General features: G+C 45.6%; 1 protein-coding gene across 3 annotated transcripts in view; it reads right to left on the bottom strand.

The window, feature by feature from the left end:
* Positions 1-23403, bottom strand: part of pola1 (polymerase (DNA directed), alpha 1) — a 42606-nt gene that overhangs the window by 3579 nt on the left and 15624 nt on the right. For all 3 annotated transcript variants that reach the window (XM_028959653.1, XM_028959644.1, XM_028959635.1), the window contains exons 27-36: positions 22195-22227; positions 21997-22089; positions 21054-21259; positions 20385-20517; positions 20156-20287; positions 19462-19636; positions 18643-18824; positions 12550-12681; positions 7130-7246; positions 2211-2307 (exon numbers count right to left, since the gene is read on the bottom strand). In XM_028959653.1, the coding sequence (XP_028815486.1) occupies positions 2211-2307; positions 7130-7246; positions 12550-12681; positions 18643-18824; positions 19462-19636; positions 20156-20287; positions 20385-20517; positions 21054-21259; positions 21997-22089; positions 22195-22227 (1300 nt within the window). The remainder of the gene's footprint in view (positions 1-2210; positions 2308-7129; positions 7247-12549; positions 12682-18642; positions 18825-19461; positions 19637-20155; positions 20288-20384; positions 20518-21053; positions 21260-21996; positions 22090-22194; positions 22228-23403) is intronic.

Raw genomic sequence — 23403 nt, forward strand, 5'->3', positions numbered from 1 at the left:
GAGTAATTTTAACGCCCGTCTGGCCTTAACTCCGGAGACTGACCACAAACGGTCATTGTGCGTTCGGAGCCCCCCCCCCCCCACACACATCGACCCGGCCCGGCCGCGCCCCACCAAACCAACACAGGTGCCGGAGGATCTCCCCCTCACCTCTGGACCCCGCGTCCAGCTGCCCACTCTCGCTCCATCTCCCAGCCGCCGCGCGGCCGCAGTTATCTAAAGCGCCACAATAACAGCGGCGCTGGCAGAATAGGAGGAGAAGATTGGTTTTTCTATTGTGCCGCCGGCCTGGCATAATGCCCACTTTAAAAGCAATTCCTCGCTCCTCAGAGGCAGACGGAAAATCTGCCAGATACGACACTAAACGTCCCACGCGGTGGGGAGGGGGGAGGCGAAATTTGGTGGAATTATTTGGATATATGTGTGTGTGTGTTTTTTTGTTTTTTTTTGCATGGGCCTGTTGTGTAAGTCTGACCGTACGGTCATTCGCTCCACAACGTATCCTCCTCTCTTCTGTGTCGTCCAACTTCTTCAAGACGGGCGGTGTCTCGCACGGGCGCGGCGAGGCTGGAGAGCGAATGCGGGCTCACGACAAAAGTGCCAGGACGTAGCCGTGGAGGGCATCAAATGAGAGGGCAGCCGCCAGAGTTGGGGCAGAAGCTCCCGGTGTATAAATGCTATAAAATAAACACCAAAGCCTCGGCGAAGACCAGGTAAGGACCGTCTAGGACATCTGGCCCCTGCAATTTCCCACCTGAACAGCCCAGAGTCCCGTGGTCTGTAATACACTAATGTGTGGTATTACGGCGATGACGCAAGGAGGGGGGGGGGGGAGACAATCTAAAGCCTATACTTTACAGCTCTGTTTACGACGCCTGTTGGGGGGGGAAGATGTCCGCTAATCCCCAATAACGCGCAACAGTTATCCCGGGCTGAGAGCAGGCGGGCTGCGTTTTATCTGCCTGCCACAATGGACGATGGCGCTTCCCAATCATGCGACGACCTCGGCCTTTCTGCGGCGAGGCCTTGCGGATGAAAAGGAGCGTGAAAGGTAAGATTGCTCTTGGACTACACACACCTAAACACAGACGAAATGCTGCAAACTTAAACAAGGTGTCATGGCCATCATTTTTATATAAATATATATCAAAAAGTAATTTACTTTTAAAAAAAAGAAAGTGAGAGGGAGAAAAATGAAAAAAATAAATAAATAAATAAGAGACTCAAAATAGTCAGAAACGGCACACAAGATTGGCAGCAATTACGAGCAGAATCAACAAAAGAAAAAGTGAAGAAATAAAAAAATAAAAAAATAAAAAAAAAATGCCAAAGTGAAGCCAAGTCTATAATCATGTTAGCCCCCAGTCCTCATTCACCCCCCCCCCCCCCCCCCCCCCCCCCCCCCCACTCTCAGCTTCCCCCATACCCTGAGTGGTCATCTATTGATTACACATTATATTTATCTACGCCTTTCACGCCGGCTCCTGCCCCTCATTGGTCCAGGCAGAAACACAAATAAATATATAAGTCCGTTCTCCAAGAGGTCCTTTTTAATCAAGTGACATCAATCAAAGGGAACTGTGGATAAGACGCTTGCTGACTCCGCCGGCACTGAGCGTGCTCAGACTGGATCCCCTCTGCCGGGCCGGGGGAAATATATGCTCCATGTCCCATTATTTATGAAGGGCTATCCTTTTGCCTTCTCGCCAATTACTCGCCCTATCATTTTGCAAAATCTAAAAACTGTTTTCAATCAACACAGCGAACGCTATTACTGAGTGCCTGCCGGCCACGAGGAGCCTCTTTCTCACTCCCGCTCTACCTCAAACTGATTGGGCCGCTTTGCATTCTGCACCAGTCCGTGATTGAATCCGCCGCCTGAATTAGGGTTGTCGACTCGAGGAGCTGAACATCCTTAACCCAACCTCTCCCCCCCCACACACACGCACACACACACACACACACACACACACACACACACACACACACACACACACACACACACACAGAGGGTGAAAGTGAATGCAGGCATTTGTTTTGTGTACAAGTATCTGAGCACACATGTTGGTTTTTACTTTTGTTGATGGGTATTCTGCAGGGGTGAACGCTGATGTCACAGTGGTCCGTATAAGTCTCCGTGTGTGTATGTGTGTGGGTATACACTCTTGTGTAGGCCTTGTCGAGAAAAAGAGACTAGCCAGTAGCCTTACCCTTCTCATCATGCTGCAGGACCTTGTTGACAGCATAGTCCCAGTCAAAGATGAATCTGTAGAAGCTCAGTTGGTTATAAAGCGCCTTTTCTGAATACTGTAGAGGGGAAAAGAAAGAGGGAAAAAAGCTGATTACAATAATCACTGTACCACATTAAACCCAACAACAGGAACCCCCCCACACAACGAGGCACGTAGGACCGCAATCAATGCAACTCCTGTTTAGTCATGTTTAGCAATTGTGAAAGCCGGACATTTGGTATTGAACCAAGACGCAATGGTGGCCACCAAATAATATGGCTGGTTGGCCAAGAACTCAAGAATTTGGCCAATATTGACTTACTCCATTACAGTAATTATCCTCATTTTTCTGGCAGTTAAGCTTGAATGGGAGCTGCTATGGAAGGTTGTTTGATTCAAGCCTCCGGGGAACATTCATAATACAAAAGCATTAACATGACAATCACATTTAGTCATTCAGCACCCAGAGAGCCTCTAGCAAGGAGTATCTGTAATTACACGGACTATTTTCACGATTTTAACTTATTCATCAGGTTCTAGAAATTGAGTGTTTCTAAGTAGATCCTGGTTTGAAGAAAAAAAAAGTGAGGGGAAAAAAGGAGGTCATAATGATGCACTGTTTTCTGGCAAGTTCATCTCACCATTCATGCCAAAGTTCTGAGTATGTTTCTAAACAAACATCTTAACATTACATTAAAATCTCAGATTTAGACAATGAAGCAAACAGAGTTGCACAACAAATCTTGAAAGTGAAAGTGATTGTCATTGTGAACCATAACCCTGAGTGAGCAGTGACAGGCGCCCGGGGAGCAGTGTGTGGGGACGGTACCTTGGTCATTCTTTCGAATACCGATCCGCTTGCTTACCCTCTCTAGGCCACCACCAATTGAATTGATCCTGCACACCCCAAATCTGACACTACAATTTTTGTGCCAAAAGGCCTGGCGGCCCATACCCATTCCCTCACTCAGACGAGCGGAAGAAAAAAGGAATAATTAGCCACAGCCATGCCGCTGTTTATCTTGCGTGTTAGTCTTTTCACTCAGGAGAATGAGGGCCCGGAAAGTAATGAGATTGCCGGCGATTCAATCAAGAAAAGCTGGAGAATCACCTGCGTTAATTACAGACGTGGAGACGGGTAGCGTTTGTCGCACGTTCGACTCCATTGCCGGCTGAGCCAAAACACCGGCGGCGCCGGCAGACCGAAGTTTGCCGTCATGTGACCTGCAAAATCGACTCGTTGGCGGAGAGCAGCCCCTCTGGGTCCACCTCCCTCCCCACCCCAGCACGGCTAGAGCAGGAAACAATTTGTTTGGTTTGTAAAATTTTCTTGCTGTAATTACTGCTAGCCATGTGCCACCACCGCCGCCTGCCAGAGGAGCTCAGGTCGAGCGAGCGAGAGAGCGAGAGAGAGAGAGAGAGAGAGAGAGAGAGAGAGAGAGAGAGAGAGAGAGAGAGAGAGAGAGAGAGAGAGAGAGAGAGAGGAGAGAGAGAGTGGGGGGGATCAGCGCTGAAATTACCTCCTTCATAATAGTTTGTTTTGATAAGGCATTGTGTGTGGAGCTGATGAACAACAGTCGCTGTCAATTTGATTAGCTATTATACTTTTATGTTAATTGCCGTTATTGGGTCGCAGTCTCCCTGTGTCACCATAGAAGCCAGGCAATGCTGGCGCTGAAAGGGGGAGGGAGGGAGCATTTAGGGAGGGGTCTCTTGTGCAGACAGGCTTTTAATTGCCCTACACAGCTTCCGATGAGCCAGGCAGCTGTTGACCCATAATGCACTAGCTGGTCAACAACCGTGCCTGTCGATTCAGCAATGCGCCCATAATGGAGTCGCAGTAACCATTGCCAACGCAAGGCCGAACTGGCATGCTGTGCGCGCACATAGATACAGAGACACACACATGCTAAACAAAATGGTGCAATCGTAAAACAGTACAATGAATTTCTGTATCTATATGCACGTGATGCATTGAAATAACAATAATTTACGTTGAGACAGATTTTGTTATTGTGAAAGTAATACGGTTATAGATTATTTTTTGGAGCTGTGACAGACCAGCTATCAGCCAGAACATTAAAACTACTGTGCATCCCCCCCAAAAAAACTGAGAAACCAGAAAACACCACGTACTGCAACAACTCGTAGGGTAAAAGTAAGCTGCAAGTAAACAGCGCAGATACACCTGGTCCTCCATATCTAACGGAAAACTGGATCCATCAGACCTCCCCATGGCCCAGCTCTGAGGCTCACGTTGGGGCTTTCGGCCAAGGAAAAGTCGCTTGGTGTCGTTATAAACGAATATTGCGTGCATATAGGCTTCAAGAAAGAACAGCGTCCGCGCAGAGGCGTTTTAGCCTAAATTCAGGTGACCGATAACTAGAGATGTCAACAGTGCGGGGCCTGCACCTACGCTGCGGCTTACACTGACAAGTGTCAAATGGGTGGGACCAAAACATCGGCAGGCGTTATTCAATTTAGGCTCGTCGCCCTTCTCCCCATTTAGCATTCTGCCCCCTCCCCTTCACTCGGCTCAGCGCTTTTGTTCCTGCACTGACACCATTTCAATTTTCACCACAAATCTGCAGCATTTTCGGCTTGAGTGACTAAGGAGCAAACCAGCTGTGAAATTGCCTCTCTCCCGAGAGCAGCCCCCCCCCACCTCCACCCAAACCAGACCCCCACCCCGCCAAGTCACACCTCCCTACGATAAAAGCAGCCAGGGAGCAAACCTGTGGAACCTAAATTCAGGGAGTGGGAGACGGGAAGGAATGGCTGGGGGGGGGACAGACAGACAGAAACGATGGACACGCCGATAACCCACAATACACAAGCGTAACGCGGGTTCATATTCAACAAATCTCAGTCCATTAAGACGGCTGCGGGTGGATGAGAAACAAAAGTGAGAACTGAATAAAAGCGAAAGAATGGACTCGGTTCCCCGTGCAAGCACGGCTGAGCTTTTTAAGAACTTGTAGGAGTATTTTCCTTCGCCACCGTGGCACATTTTCCTCGCTCCATTCAAAGTGATCTCTGCAGCTGCAGCATAAAAAAAAAAAAAAAAAAGAAACCAAAACAGTTTTGATGAGGCTTAACACAAAACGCTCCAATTTGAGTTAATTTTAATGGGCTGAGCTGAAAAAGGAAGGCGATCGGCATCACAAGGTTTCATAATGAGTCAATATATGTAAATCTTTACAAGGCAAACACAGTGGGAAACAAAGACATTTAACTGAAGCGCCCATGGATGTCTCCACTTTTTTGTGCGCATAATTTCTCCCCATTGAAAGGTATAATTGCCTGCTATTTGAAGATATTCATGCTCAATTTTTGAAATTAATTTCAATTGGGGGGAAATGTAGAAATGTCAGCTCCCGTGAAAGGGATTTGATTTCAATTATCCTTGCTCAAAGGACTGTGATTTCCAAATACACTTAAGCAAAATTATGACAAGAATTTTTGTTCCCAGAAATTCAGTGTTTAAAGAGCGATTAGGCGATAAATGGACTGGCTTTGAATTGGAGTGAATGCGCCGGTCTCCATCTGAAAGGCACTCAATTATCCCTGATTGCTCCCGTTATAATGTATCAAATAGAGATACCTGCTATTGCTGTAATTTGTGTGAAAATTAACATGCTGCAATTTCCACTAGAGGGAAAAAAGGAAGCCCTAATGGGCGCCTGAATGTACATCAATAAAACGGAGAGAGAGAGAGAGAGAGAGAGAGAGAGAGAGAGGGTGGGGGGGTGTGCGGGCGAAAAGGGAGAGCGAGCGAGCAGTGGAGAGAAAGGGAGGGAGGGGGGACACAGCGGTAGAAAAAGGAAGGAGGGAGTGAGCGAGAGAGAGAGCGGAGAGAAAAAAGCGAGAGAGTGTGGAAAAAAAAAAAAAATTTAATTTACTGAAAATATTACAAATTGCACCTGTATATAACTCCTCCAAATTACTGGCCAATCAGTCTAGGGTGCCCATTATGCTTCCATTTAATCTGGATACAATGGTGGTCGATGTCTCTGTGTCCGTGGAGACGAGGAGCGAGTCTCATCGCTGTCAGCGCAGCGCTAAAGCCCGGAGCGACAGAGGGAAGGGGAGAGGGGTGAGGAAGTTAATGTTTTATTCAGCCGGCAGTTTAAACTGCCATCTCAACAGGCAGAGAGGGGGACGCCTAAGTGGCTATGGTGACAAGAGAAATTGTCCTTTTGGGTTTCAACCTGTCGCCACAGAGCCATACGCCGAAATAAGCAGCCACGTGTGTGTGTCTCTCTCTCTCTCTCTATATATATATATATATATATATATATACGCACACGTGTGTGGGGGTGAAAAAACTGGACATTGACAACAACGTGGAGGACGGAGGAAAAACAAGAAGGGTTGAAGTTTTTTCTGTGGTCAACCACTGCATGCATACCAGGTTACTTATGTGGTGGGCATGTGCATGGGACTGGGCTACGGGCGGGAACGCCACGTCCCTGAATCCGGCGAAGCCTCCGCCACTCCCCCGGGCCAGAGAGCCGATCATCCCCTGCCTCGGTGCCAAGGCCATGCCCGCGTCGGAGCCCAGTGCTGACAGCAGATTAATCACAGCGCTCATTACTGCGCCGTTACAGCGGGAACATGGGCCGAGGCACACGGGCCAGGGCGCCTCGTACACTGACAACAACCAAGTCTGCTGAAACCGAGAAAGATGAGGGGAGGGAAGGATGAGGGCTGAGCTGCTGGAGAGGAAAGGGCTTTAGGCCTTTGTCTGGCTCCACAGCGCCATCACCTGGACAAATGTGTCAGAACAGGCAGGAAGCAGAAGGAAGTTTCACTGCAGTTTCTTCTCAGTAAATATGCATTTAGTTTGAGCTACACAAGCTCACACACACACACACACACACACACACAGACTGTACCTCAGCCCTCAGTGTTGATTTGGAGCAGGCAGGGCAAATAGGGCCAGTTCTCGAGAACAGGATGGGCAGGCGACGGGTCCGATTCCCACAGGCCCGGTCCTCACAGAGCAACCAACCCTGAATGAAGAGGAAACGAGAGACAGAGGAAATGCATTTGTGATTATAAATGCAATTTTGCTTTAAATTAATTTAATTTGAGGGGGTGTCTATGCGTGTGTGTATTGGGTGGGGGGCAATGGGCCAGCACAGGTGCAACACATCCCCCCCCCGCCGCAGCCTCCGTCATTAGAGACAGGCAACAGGCTCAGTGTGTAATACTCCGCTAATGACAGGGGTCTCCCCCAGCCCGCAGCCCCACATTAACCTCCACACCCACAGCACCTGCCCTGAAGCAGCCTCACCGCACACTGCACACCCCGAGCTAATCCGGCGACCGACAGCTTTAAACTAATCCAGCCCGACACAAAAGGGCAAGCGAGAGGAGGAACCGCACCGGACGCAGACCGCACCGGACATCAGCAGAGAGGGCGAGACCCCAGACTGACATGCAGTCCATTAAAACCAAAATCTGATCTGATGCCATCTGATGTATTAGCCTAGTGTGACTATAAAATATATTTTGTATGAGCATTGATAACAGAAAAAAAGGACAACATATTATAATTATGGCATTGTGACGATAATAAATCACTGTATATCATCACGGTGAAAGTCAGAAAAATATTAGACACACAGAAGGAAAAAAATGGAGATAAATACAAAGTGGAAAACGTCCCTTGGCAGCGCGGACGCTTTAATTTGTGCTCATTTCCTCTGCTCTGATTAACTGTAGTGGGGCCCTTTTGACACCTATCTGTGCTGTGTTCTGTTCGTGTTAAGGCCGGGGCCGAACCCTTATCTACCTGTCGCCGCAGACAAACACGCGACGCGTCAACGCCATTGTTCAGATGCGGCGCTTTATCAAGATCAACAGCTAGTTTTAATTTCCCAATTAATTCCACCTCGTGGTTAGTGGCGCGTGTCTATGCGTGCGAATGCGGGTAGGGGTAAGGGGCGGGGTGATCTGTATTTGGGGAATTAGCAGCGAGTCCCAGGGCTGAGGGTGTGTGTGTGTGTGTGTGTGTGTGTGTGTGAGGGTGAGTAATTGAATCCTGACATATGTACCCTGTTTGATTTTCATTTCGTGTGTTATCACCGCGGCATGTTTGCCCCCCCCCCCCCCCGGGTCCCTTTGTTGCAGTGTGAGACCCAAGACTAAACCAACAGCACCGTTCCCATGGGCCAGGAGAGGGGGGGAGAAACAAAACAACAAAAAAAAAAAAAAGACCGTGGTTCTGTAGCACAACCAAACTTACATTAAAGTAAGAAAAGAAAAAAAAACGTCACCCACAAGACCCCTTCTGCGCCAATTCTGATGCCCAATGACCCACGGCATTGCACCCTCATAACAAGAGACACACATACACACACCTTACACTACACACCCCTCCTCACTACACATCAACGGGGACACGTCCTCCACCACAACAAGATACCAACACACACACACACACACACACACACACACACACAGAAAAAAAAAAAAAGAGCTGATTTAAGAGGGGGAGCCCTCCAGTGCCGACTGTGTTATTGAGGAGGAATAGAAAAAAGGGAGGCATATAGTGAAAGAGTATGGAGGGAGGGGAGAAAAAGGGGAAAAAAAAAAAAAGAACATCTAATTGAAAGACTAAAAGCGCGCTTTGGGAGAGAGGGAGAGAGAGGCAGGATAAAGGCTCATAATTGCATAATTATACCAGTCGATACCTGACACAGGGAATACAGCCACTTCTGGAGACGTCAAATGAATTCCACATAATTTAACCAAACACTGGGCCGTGACTGGGCCCGCGGTTCAGCACAAACCGGCGGAAAAAACAGCCCTCTACCCTCCCTCTCTCAGTCTTATCAACCGTTGTCCTCCTCTCGCATCCTTCCTTCACCCCCCCCCCCCCCCCCCCCCCCCTTTCCCTTCACCACTCCCTTGTTTATTGCTCTATCATCAGCTAATCCTCGCTCTGTCATCCTTCCTCACCAAAAACCCGAGCCCAGGGAGCGGGCGGGTGTCAGCGGAGTCGGTAATAAGAAGCATCATTAACCTCGGGGGTAAACGTGGGGTGTTGCGTTTTTGTTTTGGGTTCCCCCCCCCCTCAATTTATTGCCTGAACTGTCACAACGCAGAAACGCGGCAGACTACAATCCTCCCTCGAAACGCACATACACGCAACAGAATCTAACCGAACTGCCGCGCCGGTGCCCCCAATCCGGCGGCCTCTCAGGCGCCTCCAGAGGGTGCGGCAGCACCGATTACGGGCAGACCGGTGGAGAAAAAGCCCCCCAGACAACAGCTTTTCACCAGCTTTGTACTTCAGTAATCAACAGATGTACTTACAGGCCCGAGCCCCGGCGCCAGGGAGCGGCTGAATGGGCAGAAATGCGTCCACTTTGTACATCTTCGGCTTAATCAAGCCTTTTCTATTCAGCAATTTGACCTTTTGTTCAAAACAGGATTATCCACCCCCCCCCCCCCCCCCTTATTTATTTATTTCCAATCCCCCCCCCAGCACACAGCCCCAGCCAGTTACCAAGGGCGACCCGCGAAACAAACATAATTGCAATAATTTGTTAAACGCCATGGCAACCCACATTAGAATGGTGTATATACGGGGGGGGGGGGTTCCACTCCACGTTCTCATCTCGCTGGAAGACACCGGGAGTCGGCAACGGATGGCAGGCCGGAGGAGAGGCAAGGGGAAAGCGAGCTATTTGCTTTTGTCTCAAAACAACTGTTTTATTGATAACAGCGGGGTGGGGGGGTGTCAGTGGTGTAAAACACGGACGTGGTCGTAACTCCCGTGATTAACGCCACTGTGCCGCTCGACGGGGAGAGAGAAAAGGAGAAAAAAAAAAAAAAACCTCGACAAACACGGCGAACTTCCAATCTGTAACCATGCACGCCTCTCCCTCATCACAAGCGCCCAACAAACGGCACTATTTGAGCTCCCCCTCAGCTGAAAGGAATCCTTAATTACACAATATTACCCCTCTTCATTGCTCCCAGAGTGGGAGGGGGCTGTGTCCACTGCCGCTCATTCTTAGCAGAATTTGCGTGGGGTGGGGTGTGTGTGATTGTGTGTGTGTGTGTGTGTGTGTGATTGTGTGTTAGCCTTCACAGCCAGCAGCTGTTTCACACATTGTGACAAAGGGGCCGAGGGGCGCAGGACCAGTGAGGGAGGTGGCTACATTCAGAGGGCTAATTGATTTCTGCACAGCACTGTGGGAGAGTTACCCACCTAACAGCCCCCCCCTCCACAGTCAAAACTGTCACTAAATAAATTACTTAGTCGCTTGTCAACGCATTCCAGACCACTAGCAGGACCACTGGTGTTCTAAAACCGGGTTCTGTAATCTGTGTTCTCTCCTACCCTGACCATGCTGCTAAAAACACTCATGTTGGCTATACAAAAACATAAGAATATCTGCAGTAACCCCCCCCCAAAAAAAAAAACTGAATATGACAGTTATAATGAAACATAAGCATTTATGAGTTTAGCGAATCGAATTAATTATTTAAAAATAAATGGTATTGAAGCCCCCTGCATTCACCCAGGCCTGTCAACTTGCCAGAGCCCATATTACTGTGACATTAATGGTGACTGAAGGCAGGGGGGGGAATTAAAGTCATTTGTGGCACAGTTGGGGGGCAGTTCTTTAGCGGAATACTTAAGCAAAAGGGCAGCATTTGAAATTCAATAAAAAGGCACAATAAACAAACAAAATTGTAGGCAAGGACGAAAGGAAAATCCTCACACACTAAAATCCCGGCGCACACGCGGCACGGGCGACTTTCACTTTTCTCCTCCCTGTGCTCTGAAAGACGAGCACCTGAGAGGTTTTAATGTGATAAGCCAGTAAGTGTTAAGTTAAGCCACAGTGCGGATGACCAAATTAAAATCCCATAGCTAAATCATTCGCTGGGCAGCGTCCCACCTGCTGCTGCTATTTAAGTGTGCGGCAAGCCTTCCGGCAACAGCGTTCAAAAGATTCAGTAGACGACCAAAAGGGACGATGGCCTGAATTTCAGGTTCTCTACCTCTTGGGGCTGACCGATCCAAACATGGATTATTTGACAGATACTGCAAATGCGATTAAAGTTGCAATTGTTTGCAAAGTCTCTTCAGAATTCACTATATATATATATATATATATATATATATATATGTGTGTGTGTGTGTGTGTGTGTGTGTGTGTGTGTGTGTGTGTGTGTGTGTGTGTGTGTGTGTGTGTGTGTGTGTGTGTGTGTATTTAAAACTGTAGCATAACTGTACATGAACTGTGCTATACTGCGCTCCAAGTTGCACACCACAAGTCGGTAGCAAGTGTCCTTCATCGTGTTTAAGTTGCCATGGCTTTAACTTGGGACACATGTGATTGGTGAGCGTGATTGTCTATCACACAGGAACATCTCCCCTCACCCGCAGGTGGGGCACATGTGCGCCTGCAGCCCAATGGGCAGAGCGTGGCTGCATGTACGCGCCGTTTGGTGCTATTGCAAACACGACAAACCGCGCCCTCACAGCACCGCCGCTGCGGCTGCTTCTCTTCTGCCTTCACCCCCAACGCCCCAGGTGGGGGTCACTAACACTCCGGCCTCTCTCTCACTGACCGTCTCCAGCCAACTCAGCATGTCTGCGCAGGAGTCTTGCCGAAGCAAGCCTGACTTTAACCAATGAAGAAGAGTCCGGGGTCACATTGTGTTTAAATACAATAAGTTGCTAGACCATCTCCACATCAGCTTAAGATCACTAGCAGGAAGTTCAACAAACACCTCAACTGGAACACAAAAAAAACTGTCTGAAAGTTGAGTCATGGCAACTGGACTTTCAAACTTTCAGAGGTTCTACCTTAAAGACAGAAAGTCCAGTTGCCTTGACTCAACTTTCAGACAAATTCACCTGGATGGCTGAGAATCTTGACAGAAATACATACAACATAGCTAGGATTTGGTAATCTTAAAAAAAATCTGATGATATAATAGTCAATCAATATATATCACAATATAAAGTCAATCACTGTTTCACTTTTACTGATGATGTGTTATGGCTAATTTTGGTTAAAATTATTATTGATCTGTGTCACTTTTATTTTGTGACAAAGCATGACAAATCTATAATTTAGGCAATATGAAAAATATGAGAAAATAAAAACTGTGCCATTCTGCAGCCACAAAAGACATGCAAAGACTAAAGAAAAAAATCTCTCTCTCTCTCTCTCTCTCTCTCTCTCTCTCTCTCTCTTTCATATGTGTGTGTGTGTGAGAACACAGAAAAGTGGCAATATGGGGCAAGATGCCAGGACTGACAGTGCGTGGAAGGGGTACTTACGCTGTAATATCTCCTGATGTGCCGCCGAATGTCCAGCCGAAGCTTGTTGCTAATCTGAATGGCGTGGTCGACAGGGCGCCCCTTGCAGGGGACATGACAGCATTGCATCAGACTCGGCTCCACCTTCGCACCCTGCCGCACACGAAAAAAAGCAAAGTTACAACACTCACCGACACAAAAGGAACAAAATTAATGCATTTATCATACTGAACACGGAGGACAAGTCAGGCTTTTAAGGGCTGTTAGAACCAACCTATTAGACCAAATAACACATGAACACTTTTTTTTGTACTTTTTGTGCTGGTTTTGTTGAACAAACTACATTGTAATGGTGCCCCCTGTAGCAGTCTCTTCTGGAACCCTCCAACCTTGCCAGTTTCCTGGTGTAAGAGCCCAAAGGGTGCCACTCCATTAACCTTTCAGACACGTCCGTAGGTGACAGGAGAAGAAAACCTTCCATGCTGGCTGGCTGATTTGCAGGTTTTTGGCCATACACGCTGTGGGTGAAAAGCCTTAGGCAGCCTCTCCGAGAGCGAGGGGGCACCAGCGGTTGCAGAACAGTACAACAAAGTGGCCGATACCCCTGCACTCCTGGCACCATGTGAAAAATGTCCTGGAGCTGCCAAAACGCAGCCATTATGTTCAAATAAGACAAACTAGAGAGGGGAAAGGGTGTTAATGAACTGACATACCCAGTCGTGTGAACGCCTGGCAGAATTGTATCTGGAGTAAATGCCAGGCCCAATAAGGAAAATATTGGTTAGACTCTTTAGCGCCTTGTATTAAAACATACTTATAATTATAACTAGTGCAAAGCAGCGTTAACACATTCAGTTAAGTGGCATGCACTCAAGTCACACTTGGGCTAAAGGCGACATGGCGCTTCAAGACTGTTCATAGTAATGTCTTAATAGGCACTGCACAAAAATTGCCGATAAGCTGAATTGCTATAAAAATTTATACTTTTTTGTGCAAAAACTCCAGCCACTCAGAGATTGTTGGTCACATATAGTGAAATGGGGGGGGGGTCCTCTACTCCTACTTTTTAGATTAACCAGAGTGTTTGCATTCCTGTTGTCCTCCCTTTGATAAGGAGTTTCTCTCCAACGCTGGACTGAGCACGTTCAAGGTTTCGCTTTAGGTCCTTAACATTTACCCACAAATGCGTATCTTCACTGAGAAACATGCTTATCGCCACACAAAGTAATCTATGTGCCTTCAAAGTCGGTGCGTTCTAATTAGTGAAATAAAAGGCAACAAACACAAATGCATGCAGGCGGCACTTCATTCTGTCAGAGAGGACTGTGAAAGGGAAGCTCTTTTGAAGTCTGAGAGGCTGTGACGACTCCAAATCTAAAGGAGGACAGGCCTTAGGGTAACCCAGTCATCTGGGTGGGGGAATGCACGTCAGGTTTTTATGAGTTCCTCCGAGACAAGAGAAAGCTGCACATGGAGCTCTTAATTAGAGAGTGATAATTTCTCTCCACCTCCTCTCGCCATCTCTCCAGGCTGACCTCGGCCTGCCGTGGGACTGATGTGCCGGGGGTGGGTGGGTGGGTATGTGGGTTGGAGATACAGGAATAAACGATATAATGGCATGCCAACCCAAACCAACTCCCTCTGTCTGCCCTCCTCACAGGTCTAAAAATAAAGAGGCTGAAGCCACGTCGTCACAATCAAGGCTGCCGACGCCAGGAACCACAACGTTGACGCTTGCACTACGGGAGTCATCTCTTTGGTCTGCATGTTTAGGCTATACTTTTTCTAATTTCTTTTAGTCTAACATCATAGAGTACTTTTGTACAGTTATTTTGTAATGTTCCGGCAAACTACACTTTTTTTTTTTTATAATGAAGAGTACGCAATATAAAAGACACTTGCCCTACCCCTATAGGTTTGAATCAAGCACTCACACGACAGAATGACAGAGAGCGTGCATTTGTGTGGATCACTTCATGTGTTTCCGATTCCACAGACAAATGGCATTCTGATTGGTTTGCTTCACAAAATAAGCCAATCAGATTTAAGTGTGGGAGGGCATTTATTTAACTCAAGGAGGTTATGATTACCTCAAAAACCGCTAAGTGTTATCAGTGGAGCATCATGAGCCTGAGAATTCATTTAACAATTTGAATTTGAGCAAGCTGAATAAAATTATTTCATTTTGTTGGTTATTGGCATTGTAAATTATATGCTAAAACTATATAGAGTAAAATTGTAGAAGCAAAATATTCAGAAACATTTTTTGTGTTTTTGTGTTCCAGTGTTTGGAATTCAAAGGCTGATTAAATTTCGTAATCTGATTGAAATTGGATACAGTTGGATGCTGATGATAAAGTTGGATTAATCAGTAATACTGGAATTGTTTATTTGTTTTCTTTTTACTATATTGTACCTTTGTAATTGTGATAGAGCAAGTGGAACACCACTTTTTTATTAAAGCAAAACAGGTTAACCTATGTTTGTGAAGTTGTACTTCATAGCACATTTTTTATTCATATTATGTTCATCATAAATGTTCAGAAAGGTTGATTAAAATCACAGAAAGGTTGATTAAATTGGCTTAGTTCTGGAGCCAATAAGCCACTTGGTTAAGCTTTGATCTAATGAAAAGTTTGAATAAAACCATTTTTGGTGAGGAATAACAGCAAATTGCTCATTTTTAAGAGGCCTTTCATATTGCATAACATACTATTGATGTAGTTGTTTTAAAACAGTATGATCTATCAAAGTAACAGAGTACTCGAATACAAAAATACTCGATAGTTGCAGCCCTACATCAATGTAGATGTAAATGAAGACCCAAAAAAAAACAAAAAAAAAAACAAAAAAAAACTTACTGCTGGATCTGATAGATGTTTTGTTGTCTCTCTGTTTTGTATAGGGATACATAGCTGCAGACTGGCCTGTTTAACCACCAACAGCTCTAAAATGGATATGTAGAGCACATTGAAGGAGCAGTGGTTTGCCTAGCGGTTAAGGAAGCAGACCCGTAATCAGATGGTTGGCCGGTTCAAATCCCGATCCGCAAAGGTGCCACTGATGTGCCACTGAGCAAAGTACAGTCCCCACACACTGCTCCCCAGGTGCCTGTCACGGTTGCCCACTGCTCACCAAGGTGATTGGATAAAAGCAGAGGACACATTTCATTGTGTGCACAGTATGCTGTGCTGCAGGGTAACACAATGACAACCTCTTAACTTTCACTTGCATGTGAGCATTAGAAATGAACCCCTGGAAGGTGGCATTTTGGTCTGGTCGCTCATATTTTACATAATGTAAACCCGTACGGGAGCTTGTCCAGGATTTCTAGTCTTGTCTTGGATCCATGTGCGATTCTTTTCCATTTTTGAGAATGTTGCAAAGCCTTTTTGTGGGTAAGGCCCAAGAACCATTTGTGGCGTTTCCAGGCTCTGCGAGGAAAAGTTATAACTGCATAAAGGAAGCTGTTTTGAAGAGTTATGAAGTTGTTCCTGAAGCGTAGAGATAATGGGTTGAGTCTCTGGAAGAAGAGACAAGCAAACATATACTGAGGTATAAGTTTACACATATAATTGTTTTGGAGCAATTCAAAAACACTCCCAGAATGAATCTGTGTTTATTATAATGAGAATAGAGTATAAAACAGCAGCAGAGGCCGCCATCATGGCTGATGAATTTGTGCAAGTGCATCGAAGTCAGGCTCAAGAACCACGTAGTGGGAGTTGTATGGGGACTTCTGGGGTTTCTCATTCAAACCCTCCCCCAAAACCGGGATCGGGTGAGCAGGGGTAGGGGGTGTGTGAATGTTTGCCATTATTGTTTAGACCCGAGATGCTGGAAAAATAGTGTCCAGTCTTAAAAGCAAAGAGCAGTCATAGTTAACCTGGTTCTATTGCGTTAGTTATGCAAATGAGCAAACACCAAAGAAGGGAATATGTCTGATCCTTTGGGTGCTGGGTCTAAGTTGGATCTTTTGCAACCTCCAGAGAATTAATTGCCTTTTATTATTGACTGGTTTGTGTCTCTTGTAGGGAGGCAATGAGAATTTGCCTGTTAAGGTCCTCAGGGACACGGGTGCGTCTGAATCCTTTGTCTTGAAGTCTGATTCTTACTGTTCCTCTGCACCTGATGGTGTTGCAGTCTGACCTACTCCAAGGCGAGGCCTGATGCCAACATATCCGATGTGTATACTGCATGTGCCGTAAATGTGCAGGCGTGGTGGGGGACAGTACTCATGCCTTTAAACCTGTCAGTTTACCTTCTTTGCCTGTTTCTCTTTGTTTGGATGAAGTGATTGCAGCTCAAAAGGAGGATGATGGTTTAAAGAAGATGTTTGTTGGTGTTTTGTCCATGGGGGAAATGCATAGTGCGACCAGGGGGTATTTCATTCATGAGGGACTTTTCGACTGCAAATGGGTGTCACAGGACCATGGGGTCCTATTTACCAAATTGTAGTGCCAAAGAGATTTAGAGATGTGGTACTCAAAACGACAAATGGGGAGTTGGCAGGGCATTTAGGGGTTACGAAAAGATATACCAGGCTTTTGAAGTAATTCTACTGGCCTTGCATGAAGAAGGATGTGGGGTACTTCATAAAGACCTGTCAGACATGCCAACTTGCTAGTAAGCCTAAACAGGCCATCAAGCCTGCACCTCTAACCAAATATTATTATTAGGCCCCCTTTACACAGATTTCATAACTTCCACTGGACTGTATTCTTCTGGGCTTCAAATTGCCCAAGCCATATTTCAGCTCTTAATAAAGCACATTTTTTTGTATCTCTCTTAGTAGCCTAGTGGGTAACACACTCGACTATGAACCAGAAGACCCGGGTTCAAATCCCGCTTACTACCATTGTCCCTGAGCAAGACACTTAACCCTAAATTGCTCCAGGGGACTGTCCCTGTAACTACTGATTGTAAGTCGCTCTGGATAAGGGCGTCTGATAAATGCTGTAAATGTAAGATTGTTTTTACCTATTGGAAATAGGAAAATGGAAATAGCCATAAAAACAAAATACATATATAAAACACACACACACACACACACACACACACACACACACACACACACACACACACACACAGAGAGAGAGTACAGTCATGGCCAAATATTTTGAGAATGTTTTCACAGAGTTTACTACTTCAGTGTTTTTAGATCTTTGTGTCAGTTGTTTGTGGTGTATTGAAGCATAGGATTAAAGTTCTCTATTGGATTAAAGTCCAGGGAGTTTCCTGGCCATGAACAAGAAATTTTAATGTTTTTTTTCCCCATTGTTCTTCACCAAACTGTTCTTGGATGGTTGGGAGAAGTTGCGGTTGGAGGATGTTTTGGTATCATTCTTTAGGCTGTGTTCTTAGGGAAAATTGGGAGTAAGTGCTTCTCATCCACTCCCTTGGATGAGAAGCAGCCCCACACATGAATGGTATGAGGATGCTTTACTGTTGGCACAAGACAGGACTGATGGTGGCGCTCACCTTTTCTTCTCCGAACAATCATTTTACCAGATGCCCCAAACAATCGGAAAGGGGCTTCATCAGAGAAAATGTTTCCAAATATCAGAATGTTCTTGAAGTGGTTAGAAGATGGTCCTGGCGCTTGCTAGACTTTCTTGGGCACCCTGAAGCCTTCTTCACAACACTTGAAAAAAGTTTTTTGTGCAATCTTAGTAGCAGCAATATCCTTGCCTGTGAAGCCCTTTTTATGCAACGCAGCAATGACTGCTCGTGTTTCCTTGCAGGTAACCATGGTTAACAGAGGAAGACCAAAGATTTCAAGCATCACCCTCCTTTTAAAGCATCCAGTCTGCTATTCTAACTCAATCAGCACAACAGAATGAAACAGGCTTGTGCTTGTCAACAGTCTCATTTGTGTTAACAAGGGTCCTTTTGTGACAGAGATGAAATGTAGTGGAAATGTTTTTTTGGGGATTAAGTTCATTTTCATAAAAGAGGGATTTTGCAATTAATCTGATCACTCTTCATAACATTCTGGAGTATATGCAAATTGCCATAATAAAAACAGAAGCAGCAAACATTGTCACTCTCAAAACTAAACACTCTTAAAACCATGGCCGTACATAGAACCATCCATGTTAATGTGATACTCACTGCTCCTTCAAAAACATTATCGTATATGTTGTCAGTGCTGCAGTCTGGGCAGGTGAAGGTGAACCTCTCGCAGTCACGGTAGCGTTCCTCATCTGTGAGCTGTGCTGGTGCCCCCAATAGGCCATCCCCTTCCTCCTCCCGGTGCTGCTGCTGCTGGGCCCGGAAATGACTGGGGTCCAGTCCTAAAACAGGCCAAGCAAAATAATCTACACACAAAATCTCAGGACAGAAGACTGGGTCACAGTGACTCAACATGGCTTACAGTCATTTGATTGGAGTTGTTAAGTCACAGTGAGCAGAACCGCACAAGACAAGACACACAGGTAATGTGCATGGTTCAACAAGACAGTTCCTCGGATATGATAGATATGTCTAAAAAGACACTTTGAAAGGATAGTAGTGATGACAAGTGAAAAAATTATTGTAAAAAGAAACAAATAAAACCACTATCATATTTTACCAGGCAGCTGAGATCATCAAATCATTAAGCAGCAGCAGCTGAATATCCACTTAATCTTCCCAGGTGATAGCGAATACTATTAGAGCTCAGAAAACCCCCGACATCGCCCTGAGTAATTTGGCTAAGTGAATAAGTGAGTAAATAAAAGTGTTGACTGCAAGGCTACAGGGATTAACCACAGATTAATACACCCAACCGCTGCTGCCACCTACAGACATATATGTGCTATTTCTGCTTCCTGAGTCATGCAATTTTGCATTGCTGCACTCTATCTGGACCAGTCATTTCTTTTTAAAAAATCTAATAAATAAATTAATTTAATATAGAAATGGTCACATTGTTTAAATGTAGACACTCACCAAGCCAGGAAGCAATGAGTACGCCATCAATGCCATCAATTGGGTCACAGATCCTGGCCACCACAGGGTGCACCTGTTGGGAGAGGTAGTACTGCGTGTCCAAGCTGAGGCCCTCCTGCTTCTGCAGTTGCTCCATAGCGTAGGCCCGCTGACTCGCAGCCAGAGTAGAGCCATCCTGAGGAGAACAAGGGCAGGAAGAGGTAAAGTGAAGTGATTGTCATTGTGATACACTGCCACAAAAGGTGCCCGGGGAGCAGTGTCTGGGGATAGTAATTTGCACCACCACTGCCTACACAAATATTAGACATGGAGACTTTGAATAAGGTTATTACAACCTATCACATGGGAAAAATAACATCTGACCATAACATCCAATTATGAGACAATCAGCGAATCCCAAACCGCCAAGGTTCTACTGAGCAATATAGTGTCCCCGCAAACTGCTCCCCAGTGCCTTTTGTGGCTGCCCACATTACACTACGGTGATGGGTTAAATGCAGAGGACACATTTTGTTGTGTGCACCATGTGCTGTGCACCATAATGACAATCGCTTCACTTTTACATTCAAGATCTTCAAAAGACAACGGGTTTATTGTCTTAGAAGCCTACCTATTCACCTAGAAGCTTACATTCATTAACCTTAAACTAGCAGACCCTGAAACAATATCAGTATGGTCACTTTGAGAAATGCACCTGACAGATGACATAGGACACCGTGTCCCCAGCTTTGACTTTCTTCCCTCCCTGGGTGTTGATCCACAGTGCCACGTGGACATGAGGAAGACTCTTTTTATCAGGATAGTCCTGTGGGTCCTTGGTCAAAGACTGCAAATCACAAATATACACAAAAATAAATGAGACTCACAAATTAAACTGAACACACGTGCGTACCAACTTGTATGACACTGTAACCTGGCTTCACCTTGTGAATCTCAAACATGTTGAGTGGCACTGCGCCGCTGGCCACTTTTTCGCCCACCTCAATCAGGTGCCTCTGGATATTCTCCACTATGGTGTCACGATTCTGGTCCGATAGAATCTGACCAATCACATAACTGTGAAAAAAATTATAATTATATGACTCAATCCTAAAGTCAAGTGGAAGGTCAAGTTAACGTTTATATATATTTATATGTTAACATATAAACAAATATCATATAAAAAAATAGCCTGGGAGCTAAACACATACATACACTTAAAATCAGCAGAAACAATATACTACTGTGTTGCAATTATTAAGAGCAATTACACTGTAGATATTGCATAACCCAGCACTTAAACCTGTCCCCAAGAACTTCAAACCCTGTGCAGATTTTCAAATTGACAAAATAATCCCTGGATTAGTGCATAAGTGATGGCAACACTCATTATATAAATATTCATATCATTAAACTTTATTATTTGATTTCCATAAGGTCTACTATTTGTCAAGTTAAATAACCAAATGTCCAGAATATTGTGATTTTCAAGTGATTTCCCGCACTGGTGGGAGTACTATTCAATGAAACCATTCCATGATAAAATTCCATGTTGATTATGAATGATACTGAACTGTCCTGAACCCCTTATGAGAATTAATCAGTCTACTGACTTGCCGCACTCCTTGGCGAGGTCACACCAGTCCCTGCGGACAATGTCCAGTCCTTTGAGCTCCTGTTTGGTGGAGTAGCGGCCATCCCCTTGAGGTTCAACCATCAGAGCTGCATACTTCTTTTTTTTCAACAGTAGCAGAGACTTGAAGACCCCGTCAATGTCAATTTCCAGCAGTTTATACAGCTTATTCACCTCACTCTTAACCTAGACAGACAAGGCATATGTAGTCCTTTACGGTACAGATAGATGCAAGGACTGCAGGGTTATTTTGAAATAGTTCATGATGTTGGAAAATGAAAGCAACGGACACAGTACCACGTGACATGTTTAATAAACTGTTTAATATCTCTGGTATCTTCGGTATCAGCCTGGCATAATAATAAATATCAATCTAATTGTTTTTTTTGCCACATCACCCAGTCCTACCAGTGATATTGCGCAAAATAAAAAATAAAAAAAAAAAGAAAATGAAACGGACCAGAGCCTGATGTGTAAATTGCCATATATCCTAAGATTTGCCATTTGGACTCAGGTTGACCTGTTAGTTATATGACACATCCAACAAATGAGACTGATGTTGAGGAACCTAGTACAGGCCCAACTGAAGTGCCCAACAATACATGGGTGGCTAGTTGTACTGTGTGGAATATATGTGGGGTAGCCAGTAGTACGCGGCCTTCTGACAATGCTTCATTGCCACAGTGTAACAAATAATAACACTGAACATTACATTCACAGGACAAAAGGTGCAAACAGGTAGCACAGTAAGTGCAGTGCAGAGTGACATGCGGTGTCAACAGATAACTAGAGAATAAAAGTCAGACTGAATGGTATTGTGGTCTGAATGTAAGCATGCGACAGACGACAACCCAATTCAAACTGTAATAAACTGTAAAAAAATATATATATATTTTTTCTCTTGGTGCAATTATAAAAATGACCTTGTTTCCCAATTTGAAGACCTCATCCAGATTGGTGCTGTTGGTGTTGATCATGATCGAGTCTGTGTCGCCATAAATGACATCAAGGTTCATCTAGGACATCAGACCAGGAAGGAGTTCAGAGTTCAGTACACAAAAACAAAATGTATTAAAAAATTCCACACAACCTCTGGTCAAATGTAAGATGCAGTGACTCACTCTCTGCACCATGTCTTTTGTATGCATCAGGATCTAAAAGTAGGAGAGGAGAAAGAGAGAGAGAGAAACAAAAAACACTTTATATTTGGCGAAAAAACAGCAACAGCTTGTGTACAGTCTCAAAACACACGCAATTTCAAAAGCATTGTGCAAATCTCTGTAGGTACACACCTGCCAACCAGCAGAGGCAGCAGCAGCATATTCACACACACACACACACACACACACACACACACACACACACACACACACACACACACACAGCTAAAAACATACAGACATGCTCACTTGCGTGCAAGTACACATACACACACAAAGAATTTAATTAGCAAATCTATTCAGTAATTCAACACTTAGCAATGGGGGAATGAAAAAGCCTCAGTGATTTGCTTTTAAATGGAGGATAATTGGCTAAGAGGGCTATTAACTGCACTGAAATGGGGCTCCAAACCCACACACCAGCCGAGCCATAATAATGCCTAATGGCCTTAATCACGAGTGGCCTGGGTGATGGCCGAACGCAGCAGTGAGAAAAGGAGGGTGAGTGGGGGGGGGAGAGAGAGAGAGAGAGAGAAACAGAGGGCTGTCCAGCTGCAGAGAGGAACCCACGTCAGCCACAGCTGCCAGATCGAGTCGGAGCGAGGGAGGGAGGGAGGGAGGGAGGAAGAGGGCGACGGGAAGCGTGTGAAGACAGATGGCGGTGGTTTCAGAGCAGTTTGAGGGGGTAAATGTTGACTCAGGGCGGTTACTGTTCTGCGAGTGCCAGGCCCGGCCCAGTGGGGGTGACCTCTGTGGCAGAGGGATCCGGACAGGTGTGGGAGGGAGGGGAGGGATAAGGACTCTAATCTGAGGCCTGGAAGAGACGTGGCCACGGTGGAGCCTGTCAACAGCAATAGAGCAAGACTGCGGGCAAACACACACACACAGGCCGGACCCCTGCACCCCTCAGGACAAGGACACGGCTATTTCCGAGACTGGGGGCTACACTCCTTGAAACTGGAGCAGGACTTAAGCATGCTTTATGAGGTGGCAAATTCCGGCGAGGGGGGAAACGCAGAGCCATGTTTGAGTAATTACAGAACAGCCCTTTGCATTAGTGAATACAGCCAAGGTCACCCAAAACACACAGAGCACACATCAGCACTGACAGATCTAATTACAGTAGAGCAGGCACAAGCTTAGTCAGTAGGTCTGGCCTCCGTACTTACA

Source organism: Denticeps clupeoides, chromosome 2, assembly GCF_900700375.1.
Source record: "Denticeps clupeoides chromosome 2, fDenClu1.1, whole genome shotgun sequence".
Taxonomy (NCBI): Eukaryota; Metazoa; Chordata; class Actinopteri; order Clupeiformes; family Denticipitidae; genus Denticeps; species Denticeps clupeoides.